The sequence below is a fragment of the Penicillium roqueforti genome (genome assembly GCF_015533775.1).
Source record: "Penicillium roqueforti strain LCP96 04111 chromosome Unknown scaffold_28, whole genome shotgun sequence".
Classification (NCBI taxonomy): domain Eukaryota; kingdom Fungi; phylum Ascomycota; class Eurotiomycetes; order Eurotiales; family Aspergillaceae; genus Penicillium; species Penicillium roqueforti.
The window spans coordinates 65,773-82,429 of record NW_024067592.1 but is presented as its reverse complement, the minus strand read 5'-3'; the positions used below and the strand labels follow the sequence as shown (position 1 = coordinate 82,429).

General features: G+C 48.9%; 8 protein-coding genes across 8 annotated transcripts; 1 reads left to right on the top strand and 7 right to left on the bottom strand.

The window, feature by feature from the left end:
- Positions 1–560: 560 nt before the first annotated feature.
- Positions 561–2,255, top strand: LCP9604111_7998 (flavin-containing monooxygenase; the record flags this gene model as incomplete). The annotated part of the gene is made up of 1 exon (XM_039076091.1): positions 561–2,255. One exon carries the CDS (start codon positions 561–563, stop codon positions 2,253–2,255), a length of 1,695 nt encoding a protein of 564 aa, XP_038925972.1.
- Positions 2,256–2,340: 85 nt separating this feature from the next.
- Positions 2,341–3,291, bottom strand: LCP9604111_7997 (Dyp-type peroxidase; the record flags this gene model as incomplete). Its single annotated transcript, XM_039076090.1, has 1 exon — positions 2,341–3,291. One exon carries the CDS (start codon positions 3,289–3,291, stop codon positions 2,341–2,343), a length of 951 nt encoding a protein of 316 aa, XP_038925971.1.
- A 487-nt stretch (positions 3,292–3,778) lies between these two features.
- On the bottom strand, positions 3,779–4,594 carry LCP9604111_7996 (SDR family NAD(P)-dependent oxidoreductase; the record flags this gene model as incomplete). Its single annotated transcript, XM_039076089.1, has 1 exon — positions 3,779–4,594. One exon carries the CDS (start codon positions 4,592–4,594, stop codon positions 3,779–3,781), a length of 816 nt encoding a protein of 271 aa, XP_038925970.1.
- A 576-nt stretch (positions 4,595–5,170) lies between these two features.
- On the bottom strand, positions 5,171–7,286 carry LCP9604111_7995 (Zn(II)2Cys6 transcription factor; the record flags this gene model as incomplete). Its single annotated transcript, XM_039076088.1, has 2 exons — positions 5,171–7,159; positions 7,215–7,286. 2 exons carry the CDS (start codon positions 7,284–7,286, stop codon positions 5,171–5,173), a joined length of 2,061 nt encoding a protein of 686 aa, XP_038925969.1.
- Positions 7,287–7,708: 422 nt separating this feature from the next.
- Positions 7,709–8,996, bottom strand: LCP9604111_7994 (zinc-dependent alcohol dehydrogenase family protein; the record flags this gene model as incomplete). Its single annotated transcript, XM_039076087.1, has 5 exons — positions 7,709–7,993; positions 8,056–8,256; positions 8,323–8,718; positions 8,774–8,817; positions 8,879–8,996. 5 exons carry the CDS (start codon positions 8,994–8,996, stop codon positions 7,709–7,711), a joined length of 1,044 nt encoding a protein of 347 aa, XP_038925968.1.
- A 1,213-nt stretch (positions 8,997–10,209) lies between these two features.
- Positions 10,210–10,877, bottom strand: LCP9604111_7993 (coatomer subunit zeta; the record flags this gene model as incomplete). The annotated part of the gene is made up of 2 exons (XM_039076086.1): positions 10,210–10,450; positions 10,513–10,877. The coding sequence occupies 2 exons, from the start codon at positions 10,875–10,877 to the stop codon at positions 10,210–10,212; spliced, it is 606 nt and encodes a 201-aa protein (XP_038925967.1).
- A 647-nt stretch (positions 10,878–11,524) lies between these two features.
- On the bottom strand, positions 11,525–13,503 carry LCP9604111_7992 (uncharacterized protein; the record flags this gene model as incomplete). Its single annotated transcript, XM_039076085.1, has 2 exons — positions 11,525–12,801; positions 12,864–13,503. 2 exons carry the CDS (start codon positions 13,501–13,503, stop codon positions 11,525–11,527), a joined length of 1,917 nt encoding a protein of 638 aa, XP_038925966.1.
- Positions 13,504–14,705: 1,202 nt separating this feature from the next.
- LCP9604111_7991 (sulfatase family protein) lies at positions 14,706–16,202 on the bottom strand (the record flags this gene model as incomplete). The annotated part of the gene is made up of 1 exon (XM_039076084.1): positions 14,706–16,202. One exon carries the CDS (start codon positions 16,200–16,202, stop codon positions 14,706–14,708), a length of 1,497 nt encoding a protein of 498 aa, XP_038925965.1.
- Between the last annotated feature and the right edge of the window lie 455 nt (positions 16,203–16,657).

Here is a 16,657-nt window from a genome sequence, read left to right as displayed (position 1 = left end):
TTATCGTAATTCTGCCGATTTCAAACACGCATAATCTAAAATGCCAAGAAGCCACGTGCTCTCGGGCAATCCCTCCGCTTTGGCGGGGTTTGTATACCTTCATTTTTGCTATGGTGTAATGGTAAGATAGTCTGTAATTTCCCTACCAACTTATCTTTATTTCTATGTATTTGTCGATAGGGTCTCTCATTGGAAAATGTGAGAGCCATGCCAAAGAGTAAAGCGTCCGCGACACGTGATATATCAAGTGCGGGGAAGATAAGAATAAGGTTTATACCATTTTAGGCCTAGTGAAGGGGCTAGTGGCTTGATAAGACGTCAGCAGCTGCATTGAGATGTGGCATTGGCATATTGGAAGAGGAAAGTCACCGCGAAAGCCTGAGAAATTTTTTGCACTCGAAATGGTGTCCCACATATTGCAGCTCCACCAGGAACTGTGGTCTCACGAGTCACAATGTAATCCTATAAAGATCATCGAGAGTCGCTGAACTGAAGACCTGGATAGACAACAACAAGACAGAGATTCCTTATCTTGATTCCCCCGCTGACAATCTTACACTATGGGATCTATCGAGATCATAGAACAGCAGTACGATGTCCTTATCATCGGTGCCGGTCTTTCGGGTATCTGCGCACTACACAACTTCCGAAAGCGCTTTCCATCGTGGCGCGTTGGAGTTCTGGAGGCAGCCGACAATGTTGGGGGAACTTGGTATTGCAACCGCTACCCTGGAGCACGAGTTGACACCGAATCACTTTCCTACGCATATTCGTGGGACAAAGACCTCTTGAACGAATGGACCTGGGGGGAGTCTTTCTCCACCCAGTCAGAGGTGCTCCGTTATATTGAACATGTCTGCGACAAGCACAACCTTTACAAAAATATCCAGCTTAACACTCGAGTTAAGGAAGCCGTTTGGCAGGAAAAGAACAATACTTGGCTGTTTCGCGACGAAGTCGGCACCCATCACCGAACCCGTTTCTTCGTCAGCTGCATGGGTTTCCTCTCAACCCCGACACTTCCCGCCATTCCAGATATTGAAATGTTTCAAGGAAAGGCATTCCATACCTCCCGGTGGCCCAAAGACTTTGACATGAAGCGTGATCTGGCCAACAAGCGGGTGGGTGTCATCGGCACCGGCGCAACGGGAATCCAAATAATCACAGCGATCTCAAAAGAACCGAGCATCAGATCATTGAATGTTTTCCAACGCACGGCAAACTGGTCTGCGCCCCTACGGAACGAGGTGATTAGGCCCGAGCAGATGGAGCAGCACCGCAAAAACTACGGTGCCGTTTTCCAACTCTGCGCCAAAACACCCAGCTGCTTCATGCACCAAGCCGACCCGCGGAAGTCCCTGGAAGTATCTGCAGAAGAGCGGTTGGAGCTTTGGGAAGATATATATGCAAAGCCCGGTTTTGCCAAATGGCTAGGCACATTCAGCGACACATATAACAACCGTGAAGCAAACAAACTGTACTCCGATTTTATGGCCAGCAAAATTCGAGCCAGAATACATGATCCCGAGGTTGCTGACAGCATGATTCCCAAAGATCATGGCTTCGGCACACGACGTGTCCCTCTCGAGAGTGGATACTTTGAGGCATTTAACCAGCCTAATGTCCACCTTGTTGATCTCAAGAAAACGCCAATTGAGAGAGTCACGAAGAATGGTATTGTCACATCTGATGGCAAAGAGCATAAATTGGATGTTTTGATCTATGCAACGGGCTTTGACGCCATTACCGGTGCATTCAGCCCCATTGATTGGACAGGGAGAAACGGTCGCCCTCTTCTCGGCTTTAGCAACACCAAGCAAGGCGAGCAAGCAATTTGGGTTGATCACCGGCCCCGTACATACTTGGGCATGACGGCTTGCGATATGCCTAACATGTTCATGGTCCTGGGTCCTCACCAACCATTCGGCAATGCTCCCCGGACTATCGAGCACGCCGTGGAGGTTATTTCAGATCTCTTACAACACTGCAAAGACAACAGCTACTCCTATGTAGAGCCGACGGGAGAAGCTGTGAATGCATGGACGGAACACGTTGTTGAATGCAGTAAAGGTGCTTTGTCAAACGAAATCGACAGCTGGATGACCGGGGTTAATACGAATGTGAAGGGGAAGACTGTTAGAAGTGTTGCGAGGTACAGTGGGAGTGCCGTGGAGTATCGCCGAAGATGCGCTGAGTCTAAGGCAGCTGGTTGGAAAGGTTTGGCATTTGCTCAACTGTCAAGTTCCAAGCTTTGATATAGATAAATACTTATCAACTATCACCATTGAACGTATTGTTTACACTGCCCCATAAGCATACCACAATCAGAACGAATCAACCTCAGTCAGACCCCAAACTAGACAATAAACTGGCAGAAGGAGCAAAGAATGTCGTCCCAGTAAGCGGCTTCGAGAAATCAAGGATACGATCATGCAGGCCAGGAGGATCGCCAATAAACATACGCTCCATCATTCTTTCAATCACCCAAAGACGACGAGTATAGCCTATGAAGTAAGTCCCAAACTCGCCAGAACCAGGAGATCCAAATGGCATATTATCACGAAGAATATCATGCTCATTCCCATCTTCATCTTCAACCGTGGTGAGTGTCTTGTGAGAGCGCTGACCCGACTTGGCATCATCGAGCTCAATATTATCTATTTTGGTGCGGCCGATAATCCTTTCCTGCTGTTCCGTCGAGAGATCTTTCCATCCAGGTAGATCGTGACTGTACTTCTGTACGACGATATAGCTGCCACCCGCGGCAGCTGTATCTTCCTCTGCAACCAGAACGGAAGCCGGAACCGCCAGTCCAACTGGATTAGCCGTACCGTCCACAAATCCAAGAAGATCCCGGACATCAAAGTAACGAAAACCGACAGTCTCATCGATGACGGAGACCGAGTCGCCGAGTTGGTCCAGTAGCTGCCGCTCGAATTCAAAGCAGATATCTCTGCGCTCCGAGCGAATGTGGAAAAGCAAATCACCGCTGGTCGAGACCGCGGTGTGTTTTTCGCCTTTGACCTCACGGAAAGGGTGCAGCTCTGAGGGTCGGGGAAACCCCGTGAGACGATCCCAGATGTCACTTCCAATGCCAACGGTGCATGCAAATTGGGCGCTGAGGTCGCGGATGGATACATTTTTGGCCAGGCTGTCCACGCCTGCCAGTGTAGAGCGCACGTTTTCAATGGCATTGGACTTGTTGGTCACAGAGAGAACAAGGAAGGTAGCGAATTTCGTGAGCGGGGCGTCTACACGCTGAGGAGCCATTGGGACACGGTGGGTGTTCATATTTGCTTTTTGATATGACTTGGAATTGTAACAGGCAGATATGTGTTGTCTGCGGAATGAACGCCCGGTAAGGCTCGCCTGGTTGGTGAAATGCCGTTCTTTCCGGAATGAATTCCTGGAAGCAGCTCGAAAGGTATTTGAATGACCAAACCGAGAAATTGATAATTGAAGACGAATGTTGGGAATATTAGAGATGACCAGTCTCCCGGACTTGGTCATACTTCAGCTGCTGACAGTCTGGGGTACGGAGTAGACGAAGCTCCTCATCTGGTGTGAGTGCATCAACTGATTATATTCAGGAAGAAATGATTGGCCAAATCATGTTCTAAAAATATTGGAGAGCGAAGCAAGAAACCGGTCGATGTGACATTGTCGGTGGTGACATCACCAGCCGGACCGCGGGGAAATATTACGTGTGTCTCTATTCGTTCATGATTTTGTAGTAACTTGATTCTTGCAGATGTTATTCCTATAAACAAATGCGAACTCATCGCTGCGTGTACCCACCATCCACGAATAAAGCCGTCCCAGTAACAAAAGAAGCCCGTCCACCACTCAAGTAAACAACACCGTCGGCGATCTCCTCCGGCCGACCCATACGCTCCATTGGAACCGCATTAGCAACTTTCTCCTGCATAGCCGCGAAGATCTGGGGCGACTTGGTCGTCAACGGGGTCTCGGTATACCCAGGACAGATAGCGTTGATGCGCAACCCATCCTTTGCATAATCCTCCGAGGCAGTCCTCGTCAAACCAATAACCGCATGCTTCGTCGCAGTGTACGCAGTCGACAACGCAATCCCAGCGACGCCCTGAATAGACGAGAAGTTGACAATTGAGCCCCGCTGCAGTGGCCTGCCATCAATCGAAGACCGGATAGGCTCCTGCTTCAACATGATCTTGGCAGCAGCTCGCAAAACGAAGAATGTACCCGTGAGGTTGACGTTCAAGATACGCTCCCAATCCGATGTCTCGCAGAATGCAGCTCCGCCTGCGTGCTTCATTGCGATTCCGGCTGCATTGACGACGTAGTCGAGTCGGCCGAATGTCGTCGCGACTTCTTGGACGACATGGTTGACGCGGTTCTCATCTGTTACATTGGTGGGGTAGGTGATGACCCGGCATGGCTTTAATCCTAGTCCGCGCTGTTGTTCTTCGATCTCGGCTTTCACAGCCTCCAGGGCTTCAGGGCCGATGTCGAGTAGGGCGATTCCCGAGGCTCCATCTCTGGCGAATGTCTTTGCACAGGCGCGGCCAATGCCCGAGGCTGCACCTGTGATAAGGGCAATTCCAGATACATCCATTTAGGGTGGTTTGCGGGGCTTAGGATACTTGATTGATCTGCTGGTGTGCGTAGCCGGAAGGGTGACGGTGGGTAAATGGAACAGAGCAACTGAATATTGATGGTTTATATAGTTTCCCACGGAGAGACTTGAATAGACAGCGATGACAGCCCAGTATCTTTCTCCAAAAAGACTACTTTGATGCATGTGGGGTTGTCGCGGAGACTTGCCTAACTCGCGTCTGATGATAGCCGTGCAACCTATGACAACGCATCTCGGACTTGCTTTCCTATACTGTAGGGATTATTTAGTGTAAAGACACGTACTGCTGCTGATACATACGTTCAGTGCGGTGGTGTTGCAGCTGGTTGTCACCTTGGATTGAGAGCGGATTTCATACACCAAGTGCTAACATTCAATTTAAAATTTGGTACTAGAATTGATCAACGATCGGTAATTGTTGAATCATTTTGGCCTTATTTAATCATGTTCTATTGCTCTACGTATGGGGATATAGATATCCAAGTTTACAGTAATAGTCACTGACCATTGATGAACAAGTTTATAGGTTTATTGCCCACGGTATCATATTATAAATCAAAATATCTGATGTATCGGCATGGAGCCTTTCATTAAATCCAACCAAGTGACACTCTTCCCGTTAGCACAAGTCTTCTCCTGCCAAATTCGTTGAATATTGGCCAATGTTTCAGTGAAGCAAGACAAGCCACTACGGCGTGCCGAATTCACAAACCAGTTGGAGAATGATGCCTGAACCAATGGATCGTCGGCCTCACAGGCCGCAATAAACGCAGGCCAGATAAATCCTGCCGAGCCATGTACTACAGTAGAGTCCGTGTTCTCGCAGCGTAGTAGATGGTCCAACACGACCACGACCTTTTGCTGTAGCAAGGAAGCATCCACGTCGTAGATTCGACGGTAGAAATATATTGCCAGTGCATTTTGCATGGCATTGAGCATATTGTCTATGACTTCGTGGTCGAATTCAGATTGGATATTCTCCAGGCTGGGTAGTGGCAGCTTGTTGATGTAGTCTTCGAGAGTCTTCGCCCGGCTGATGAACTCTTTTAAGCTGATGCAGTTCGATGCATCCTCTCTTTCTGCCGCGTCCTTTTCCTTCCCTAATCGAATAACTTGGGATAGAAGAAGAACCCATGGTTCAGGGATACCAAATATCTCCGGGTATAGGGTGTTAGACCAGAAGCCAGGTCTTTCAAGATGCAGATCATTCTCGCCTTCCTCTTGCCCACGCACTCTCATCATTTCTTGGTCCAGATTCTTCCAACCCGATAAGCGAAATGACAGACTGTCGAGGCTGTAGTTTCCAAGCCCGCTGGTTTCAATGGCTGCGTGCACGTGATGACGCTGTCTTGAGTTCGCTCCACAAATGAAGACACTCTCATGGATGATACGTTCAAATACATAGCAGTGATGTAGTAATCGTACTTTTCGAGACTTTTTGCGCGGAAGTCCTCTTAAACGAATGAACTTTTCAGCTTCAACGAAATAATACTCCGATTCCCTTCGGCTCCCTGAGAACATCGTCACTTGGACCATGGTGAGCAATGCCATCAAGATTGACTTGTATTTGGCTACTTTCGGAAAATTGTAGGCGGTCATAAGCATCATTTTCGCATGTTGCTGGGCTTTTTGCTTGTAAATTATGGCCTTCTCGCTCCATGTTTGGGATCGAGAGACTCCCCCAAGGCTGAATGCACTTATGGCTAATGTCCCGTAGAAGGCACATAGACTGGCATCACTCATGTTATCACCAAGAACCAAGCCCGCGAGGCAGCTCTTGGTGTGAGGTATAAAAAGAATGTGCCAGGGGGTTTTAGAGTGTCGGAGGGGCGTCATCAGGCTAATTACAGCCGAAGCATAGTGCTTGAGAAGGAACACGGCATCTTGGGGCAGGGCTTTCGTGGTACCCGTTGAAGAAGTAAAAAGATTAGGTAATATTGGATGATTGTAAGACTGATCTGGAAGACATGATGTGGGTAAATATCCATGGGGTACTGGATCGTCTTCCACGGAATCTTGATCTATCATGGCGTCTAAACATACCAGGGAAGGCGGACTGGGAACATGCTCTGGTTGATCAAATGTGAAGTGCGTTAAGGACTGAGACCAAGGCGACAGAAGCATGTCGGACGAATTGCTGAATAGAACCACATCTTCCGGAGAACTGGACTGTGTCTCTTCAAAGTCGTTCATAGCTGGTTCACGCGGAATTGTGTCTTGACCTTGGTTTGATCTAAACGCCCCGAATGGACCTTGGTGGATCTCGATTTCCTCCGAAGTAGTTGCTCTTTCGCATTCTTCATCAATTTGGGATAGAATATGATGGGTTTTCTTTGGAGGAGCGCTTGAGACAAGCCACTGACTCATGCGTTCTCTTTCCTTCACTGTAAACAATGGTCGACGAAACCGGACCCCATGATTGCGTAGTGAGCTCTCAAAATCAAAGAAGATAACTTTCTTGTATCCCCCGCAAGCTAAGCCAAAATATTGACACATTGAACATTCTGGACGTCCTTCGTCGCATTTCACATGTCTACTTCGACACTATTGTGTAGGTTAGATATGCATTATCATGACTCAATGAGATCGGCGGACTTACTGTGACACACCCTGTGAATGAGCGCGTATGGGTAATGGCCTCGTGTACACCTTCTTGAGGTGAATCTGCCATCTTTCGGTGTTTGAACAAGGAAAGTGTTGTACAGGAGTCTGCGGGGGAAGTGGATCGGTAGATCGCCGATAGCGGAAACCTGCCTGTTTCGACGGTGCGCGGTCACTTTCCTATTAGGTTGGACTATCTATGCAGTAGTTGAAGGTCGGAATGTCGCTGATAATGTGTAATTCTCCGTGTTTCCCCGCCCACTGCATTGGGATATTCTCAATGGGCTTGCCGATATAATGAAAATGCCCTAAATAAGGCTATCCCACAACATCCGTGTTGATTAGTTCCCTTTCGCTCACTTCGTTTGTTTCAGGGCATATACTTTCGTGTCTAGTGACGACCTGGCCTCTTGCTGTAACAGTTTCTATTTAGCCTAGCTGCTAACATAACATCTCGGTCATTGATTTATGTCTTAGTAGATTGACCAACATTCAGTCGATCTTTATCCCGACTTTCCCAAAATGCCTTTGCTCCGACATATACTGGTATGCACTTTTGAGATCCTCGAGTCTGAAGGTCTTTTGATCCATCACAGGATGAATATTATGCGCCTCGACTGCGCGGTTCATTTGTTCAAACTGAGCACGCGAGCCCACTACAATGCTTTGAACAGTGCACTTGGCGCTAAATGACTCCAGCAGAGTAGGCTGGTCCCCGGATTTACTAACGTAACCAATGCCCGTAATCAGGCCGGCGATTTTGATAGCCGCCAGGGACTATATAGAGATGTTAGTGGATTGTTCGGGGTGTAATTGAATCAAGGACTATAATTTCATACCTGTCTCAGCGTACCTGGCCCACCGACCTCGAGAATGTGAGAGACACCCGCCTTTTCAGGTGTAAGGCTTTTAGCAGTCTTTCCCCAATCTGTCGTCGTTTTATAGTTGATGACATGGTCCGCACCAAGCTCCTTCAATCGTACGGCTTTCTCATCAGATGAAGTAGTCGCGATTACGGTCGCGCCCGCGGCTTTTGCGAACTAAAGGGAACATGGAAGTCAGTTTATTCAGCGGGATCCCTTGAGCAGTCGTCGCAATTGGTTTACCTGAATTCCAAAAAGACTAACTCCACCAGATCCTTGAGTCAAAACAACATCACCAGGTCGAAGAGGGTGATCAGCGCTGCCGTAAAGTGCATTCCACGCCGTGAGGCCCGCGCAAGTCAAAGTGCTGGCTTCTAGGAAGCTGAGGTTCGGCGGCATAGCCACCAGGCCCTCCTCGGAGAATACACCGCGCTGTCGAAAGGTCCCGTCTAAAAGGCCACCAAGCGCAGTTTTCATGGAGCGCTGGTCAAGGGGGCCAGCATGGTGGCCCTGGTTGAACAGCGTAATCACCTTATCTCCAACATGAAAACGAGACACTCGCGATCCGGTTGCCTCCACCGTACCGGCTCCATCAGATCCTGGAATAATATTGGCATTGGTTGGGTAGCGATATTCACCCTGTACGAGTTAAGTGGGTAAACCCCAGTGGTCGTAGCTCTCGTCCTGGACTTACTGTTGCTATAATCAAGTCACGGTAATTAATTGAAGCGGCGTGGACTACCAGAGCGCTAGGGTCAGTATTACTTTCAATCAACCGTCGGATGGATTGTCGGCGTACATCGGACTAGGACATCGTTTGGGCCCAAGTCGGGAATAGGAACATTTTTGCTGAAATGGAGACCGTCGAACCCTGTCTGTTTTTCGACCCTCCATTCATTCGTAGTAAGTGAGCCCATCTTGCAGGTGATGATTTAGCGAGAACAACAAAATAACATCTTAAGGACTACATTCAGTTATAGATCCATCCACGGACCTCTCTGGTGCTTTGTAATCTGATCAATGACCTCGTTGCTTTGTAATAGACGGGTGAATACGGCAGTCGAACTTGGTCCAATGGGGGGCTTACAGCTGATCGAATGTTCAAATTGGCATACTGGCCTGCGTTTGACCTCCCCGAAGTCATACACAATGTATACTCAGACTCTTGGATCGCGTGGGCGAAGGTTACCTGTCCCAAACGTCAATGACGAAGACAATAATTTATGATTGCGGTCCGCTAAAAAAGAAACAATATACGTCTTTGAGCAAGATTTGCTTGATGCTGGAAACACATCGCCAGAAGATATGACTCTGGATGCACTGCATATTGCAGCGGAGAAGGACACATGGCAATGATCCAGGTCTGTTTAGAGCGCACAAAGATGAATGACATGATGGTGTTTGAGGGTTCCCTCCGCTCAAAATGCACATAGTCCAGTCGCTTGATACCGACAAGCTCAATGTCAACTCACAGGACTCCCTCCCTGCGTTGGGCTCCTTTGCATCTGGCTGGTATGAATGGTCATTTTGCTGCTGTCATAGCACTTCTTGATCACGGAGATGTAGACCCCAATGCTGCTGATGAAGAAGAATGGACTCTGGCTTTTTCAGTCTTTCGAGAGAAACCATCTAAGTTGACTTTGCCGAAGGACAGACCGGTTTTTCCACCTGGTTGAATAGATCCAGACAAATGGGCACCTAACGCAAGTCGGTAATTCAGTGAAGCTGTCTACGCTTGGGTCACGATTTGAAGAGAGAAGTCCGTCATGCATGCTGGATGTTTCAGAAATGACGAGGTTATTGATTTTCTCATTGCCAATATAAGTCTCTCGAACATAGAATCATGAATTATGAGATGTCCCGGCCCAACATTGTCAATATCGAACATAACACAATGATGTAGCCAAGGCCTTTTGTAGGATGCTAGAATGAAAAGAAACAGGTGTATGTCATCGATGCCTGGAAACAACCAAGTCGGGCAGACGAAAAAAGGAAAAGCCATAACGCGCCAGGACCAGCCAGGAAGAAAAGCGGGTGAAAGATAGAAAGAAACAACAGTCAAGAAATGCTCCAATCAGGGCGAAAACACATCGTAGCCCCCCCAACGCAAGACAGAGTTATGTGTCCCATTTACATCTGTCTCAATCCCTCTGCAAGACGCCGCTTGCCGAACTCCCAGGCGTTCATTAGACCTTGTTCCGTGAGATCGATATTCTTCATATTGGGTGCATCTGCAGCCGGTGCGCGGCTGACACGCGAAGCGATCATGACCGGGTCAGTCTCGAGGATGATTCCGTCGTCGATAGTCTCGTCAATGGTCAGGGAGAGGAGGTCGTAGTTCTCAACGATAGTGCGCTTGTCGGTTGCGCCCCTGATGAGCGATCCTGTTAGCATCGGTCGAATTCCTCGAATTGGAATCGAAACTTGACATACTTGAATAAGATCCCCAGAGCATCTCGTAGTGACAGTACAACATTGTAGAGCAGGACCTCGTTCTCGTCGGCACTTCCAACAACGTAAAGCATGACGTCGCTCTCCATCTTGAAGACCACAATGCGGTTATCGTAAAGGATGACATCGCTTGCGGACTTGTTGGTCTTCTCAAGGAGGCCCTTCTCGAAAGAACGCTGCTCCTTCACGGTAGGGTAGGGGTTGGCACCGGGGTAATCAGTCGAGTTTGGTGCAGCGCCGGCGGGGGGGTGTGGTGCCGAGAAGTACTTTGCGTAGATGCGGGACCCATCGTCAGCGGACATGACGAGGACCGCATTTACGGAGAACAAGGAGAGAGAACCGGGCATGGTGAGTTTTGTGGTGGGAGCAATTGGGGAAATACTGTCCTTGTGCTTGTTGATGCTCTCAACCGCCAATCTGGCCGGAGGCGGAGACGCACTAATGTTGTTCCGTCTTCGAGCTCTATACTCCGTACGGATACAGTGACCACAGCACAGCGTAAGTGGGAATGAATCCACACTTACGGAGTATTCATCTCTGACATGGTACTAGGACTCAGTCGGCTTCGGGTTACTTGTTTATTAATCATTTGCTACATTGTCGGTACGATAACGATATAGTTGGCAATATAACCAACCATTCGTTGGCCCTAATACTACAACGGAATACTAGATTAAGTTACACATCTCAAGATTGGGGATATGACATAAAATGAGTGGAAATACATCATTGTGAAGGATACATGGGGAATAATATATATCAAGATAAAGATCATAATGTATGAGACTCCTTTCGAAACCACATCGCATGGGGAAACATCATGATCAGATCGCGTTAAAGGAAACATGAGAAATCAGGGACCTTGAAATATAGGCAAAACATTTCAAGACATGAAATTGCGTTATGTGCATCATAGGGGGGTATGGGTATGTTAAAAATATGGTCAAAGACCAGGTTAAGATCACATCAAATCATACTGCCCGGAGAACAAGGCCTACTGCGGCGCTGGTTCATCGCCGGCGCGATTCAACCACGGAATCCAACTCGCGCGGTTCGCCTTCTTACGTGCCGCTTCTTCCTCCTCCTTGATTCTAGCGGTTTCGCTGACAAGGCGCAGAGGGCGCAACTTGTCCTGTTGCATCACCGCTCCAGTGTAGTTGTTCATGCCGCCACTGGATCGAGGAGTGCTAGAGGTGGCCCCGGTGGAGGCTGTATCTCCGTGGGGATCGCTTGTCACACTGGGGGAGCTGCTGCGACCAATCCGCTCCGGCTGACTGGACATGGAAGGTGCACGGCTCATGCTAGATATATAGCTTGCTGCTCCGGAGAACATGCTCTGGCGGGATCCAGGGCCCATTGCAGTCGGGCTAATAGGTCCGCCGGAGTTGCGTCCGCCGCGGTACATGTGACCAATGACACTCGCGGCACTTGGGTCGACTTGTTCCGAGCGACTGCGACGGTGGGTGGATGCTCTCACAGACTGCGTACGGAAGGGAATGCTGGGCGCAGTGTTGGGGTTCTCATTGGGGTTGTTCTGTGGGGTTTGCGGTGGAGGCATCATGCTGGTTGGACGCGATCGAGGTTGGGTTGAAGGGCGGGGATTCTGACCACCAACCATCGACTTCGCTCGTTGTATGAGACCTTGTGACGAATCATCATCTTTATCCGAAGGAATAGGGGGGAGTTCCTTTTCACTGCCCCCGGTCTTCGTGGTGGAAGTTTCATCATCCTCGTTCCGGTCCAGTATATGCTCAAATCCGTCATGCATAAGCAGTCTGCTGATAATACGCTCTATATAGAGCGTCAGGGCTTTGTTCTGATCTTTCAGAGCCTTGACCTCTCCGTCCGGTTGTTGAGCAGCATCGCTTTCGGGCGCCTCATCTACAGATTCAAGCTCATCTGCCAAGGACCCCAGCCCTCCTGCCGACTCCTTAGTGGGGTTGGCATCTCGCATGAAATCGCCCTTGGCAAAGTCCCCGGTAAGAGTCTTCTCGCTGAGAAGAAGTTGATAGCTTTCATTGTCCTCCATCAAGCGAGCATTGGCCACGCGGGCCTCGAGCAAGTCCTTCTCTAGTTCTCGCTGACGACCGCCACCGTTCTCCATCTCGACGAGTTTTATCTGTGATTCGGCCAGTTCGAGGCGTAATGACTCGATGAGTTTGTCTTTCTGGAGGAGAAGTGTAGAGTTGTTGCGGGACGGGCTCCGCTCGATGTGCGAGGAGGGCGCAAATTGACCGTCCACGTCCGGGGAAGATCGATTGCGGAAGCTCGCTATAGCCGAGGTCAGTCTCTGGATCTCATCATCTGCGATTGTAGGAGCATGGGTGTCTTACAAGATCGAGAAACTTGGTTACGATCCCCTTCTGCATTCATGCGCATGTCCTTCTGTGCCATCGCGTCCTTCAACCGTTGAATAGTGGCCTGCATTTCCTCCTCCCGACTAGTCTGCTGTTCTTTCTCCTGAAGCATAGCGTTCCGCTCCGCCTCGTGGTTCTGTTCCAGATCCCGGATCTGACGACCCTGGTCCCGAATGTCACTGTTAAGGGCCTCGATCCGACTGTCTCGCTCATGAGCCTGGTCCTCCAACTTGGTTTGTTCACTGATCGCTTCATCGAGGCGCATTTGCAGAACGCCGAGCTGCTTTTGGTATTGTTCAGATGCAGTTTCGGCCTTTTGGAGTTGTTCCCGCAGTTCCTCGATGAGGGCGGCATTCTGAGCCCGCGCCTCTTCTTCGGAGGGGTCATTGGAAACTCGCGGTACGTTTGACATGCTGAGGTTGGAACGGCCAGGTTTTCTTGCAGCTGCGCGGGCTGATACGGGAGTCGAACCTCTTAAGGAAGGAGAACGGTTAAGGCTAGTTGCGCTGGGTGAGCGTGCGTGCCCTCGTGCGGACCCGTTGTTGGAGTGCGGATCTGCGGTTGATGATTTGCTGGAACTGCCGGGAGTTCCAGGCTTTCGAGGCGGTGCTGACATGATGAAACGACCCTTGACAGTCCGCTGGTGAATGTATAAGAAAATGAAACGTATATAGCCCCCTATTATACTTCAATTGGGAAAAAGGAAAGAAGATTTCAGGGTTGCAAGTGTATTTAGGAGCGGTCAAAACCTAGTGGACACCTTGTGGAGAGCGCTTGTATGGGAAGATTGAAGGGCCAGGAATGTGGTTGAAAGCTGTCACAGGCTGATTGCGTGCCACATGGTTGTTCGGAATTGGAGATTCATCGAAAACAGCGTGAAAGTCGGAATGAGAAAGGAATTGAGAAAAGTGCTGGTTGCAGACCTTCGAATCAAAGTTGTCTTGGGGAATGCGGATCCCTTACTGTATCTAAAAATACGCAACGGCTTGGAACAATACGAGAGAGTAAGGACTTTCTGGAAGAGGAAAAGAGAAGTCACAAGGGGAAATTTAGTGAAATAAGGAGGCGAAGTCGGTTGTTTTTCTTGTTCCACCGGGTCGACTGGCCTGCTGAGATGGCGTGGGCTCATGAAAGAGCAGTACAAAAGGGGGATAGATGCCTGAGGCCGTGTATCGGACTAATGTAATTCCATCTCCACAGCGGAAGTTGACACTTTGCTCCACTGCACCTGCGCACCTTGTCCCTACAACATATGCTGGAACAGTCGAGTTCGAGTACGGAGTATCTGTATACTACGTTCGGATGCATATAATGCTCGCCAAGACCCTAGGCGTCATCTCTCGGGCAACCATATGAGTCACTTTTGTTATCGCAAAGTTTAACAACGTGCATGCAACGGATCCCAAGTTGGGTATCTATCACCTGCACACTCCCAACCCCTAGCGGTCAGGCAACGACTCCTGAAAATGTCAGGTGACCCACGATCCAATGATGTTGAACTACCTATTTAGGTAGGTTCAATGTTCTTATGTATTCTTAACGAATTCAATCCTGGTTCTGGCAGGGAGGGCAATATGAGCTGGGTTTCCTTGAATTTCCCCGAGGTTTATGTCGCCGACACAAGAGAAGTTGTGTCATCTCAAAAAGGAAGTTTTCGCCCTCCCATAAGAGAATTGCAGTTTACCTCCTGCCCGTAGGAATCAACAGATTAAATCTAGTCACTGTAGTTTCCCCAGCATCATAAATCTGAACGATACATATGTATAGCTATGACAGCTGGGTGGACGAAACCTCCAAATATAGACATTTGAATACTTTCTAAGCCACTGTGTCTTCCTGAACTTGATCAACATCAGCACCCCATGGCACGTTCCCCGAGAACGACTTCTGGTTCTGATTGCCTGGTTGGTCTGCATCAAAGTCCAAACGGTCCGGGATCCTTAAACCGGCTGGGAAATGGCATCTCACAAACCATGTCGATACTCCATCCCGGTACAGCCAAGGATCTTCTGTCCGTCGCTGCCATGTTTCCAGTCTCGTCCTCAGATCATCGAGTACAGTAGCATGTTCTGGGTCTTTGGCAAGATTGATCACCTCATTTGGATCGTTCTCCAAATCATACAGCTCTTCTGGTGCGCGGAAAAAGTAATCCTTGAGCTTTCTCTGCCCGATCATAACCTCGCTATCTGATGAGTTCCGAATATCTTCCCAAGAAAGAGACCCATAGATGTCAGCCGCAAATGGAAAGTCTAGGCGCCATGCGAGGTTTCGGTGGTATTTGTATCGTCGATCTCGAATGAACCTCGTCGGCCAGTAGTTTGTGACTTCGTGGAAAGTATGTGAGCCGAATACTTGGTTCCACTCCGATTTTTGGGCATTTGTTCCGAGTAGCGGAAGCAACGAGCGTCCAAGCCGCTTCTTTGCTGGGTCCTCTACGCCCGGATGTCCAACATAGTCAAGAACGGTGGGGAGGATATCGACGTATGAGACCATGTCAGAGTTGACTGCTGGCTGGACATTTGGATGCTTGATAATAAGAGGCAACCGCACCCCTGCATCGAAAAGAGTTGTTTTAGAGTTGATGAAAGGTGGGCCGTTGTCGCTGATGAAGATGACAAGAGTTGATTCAGTCAAGCCAGCCTCTTTGAGAGCATTCAAAACAAAAGCGATCCCTTGGTCCAGGCGATGAATTGAGTTATAGTACTCAGCCAACTCGAACCGGACACCCGGAGAGTCGTTGATAAAAGGTGGAATCTCGACCAGATCGCTATTGTAAGAGCCCTTCTTGATCCGGGAGTCGTATTCTTGGTCGTTGCCAAATCCACCTCGTGTGCGATCGCGGTGTGGATCGTGGAAACCAATCGTCAAGAAGAAAGGCCTCTCATCTGCCAGAGACTCTTGGAAGAAGTCATTGGCTTGATCAGCGATCACAGCCACATCCCTCGTTTCACTCTCCTTGGCGACCTCCCAGGGATAGACTGCCACCGGTCCGACATGGATCTTTCCCAGAATACCTGTCCGATATCCGCTCTGATTCAGCAGCTGTGGTGCAGTTTCGACATGATCAAACGTGACAAAGTGATGGCGGTGACTGGCAAGTCCGTACTGGCCGTTCTGGTGGGTGTGCAGGCCTGTATATATGACGGAGCGGCTGCCACTACAGGACGCGGTGCTTGCAAAGGCATATTCAAATTTGGTACCTTCTGCGGCGAGATGGTCGATATTGGGTGTCTTGATAGTTGGTGTCCCGTAACAACCAAGTTGCTTACCAAGATCATCGGCGACCATCAACAGTACATTCTTTCTGCTTGCCATGATGACTTGGTAGATCGAGTGAAAGCTTTCTAGGCAGCTTTTTGGGGGGAGGACATGGAGAGAGAAAACCACCCGACTCAAAATATATTTGCTATTGGTGGATTTACTCGGTTTGAAACTAGCCTCATCTTCGCTAGGCTTGCTGTGAGCGCGAGCTGACACCAAGATGATGTGATTGCTAGTTTAGACCTAGTGCCGAGATTGGATACTATGCTTACCAATTCTTGGTCTTATTATGAAAAGACTAACCAGTTACTGACTAGTTAGTTATCAGATATCGATTCAAAATGTTGTCATCTGCAGGGCTCATTGCTCATCGTACTAACGTCTCAAGCAACCCACTTTTTTGATAGAGGTATACTAACCAGCCTATTTGACTTGAAAATAAATCACGCATAAACGATATTATCCGATTGAATCATTTCAGAGAATTTGCCTGTCTTGTCAATCGCGAA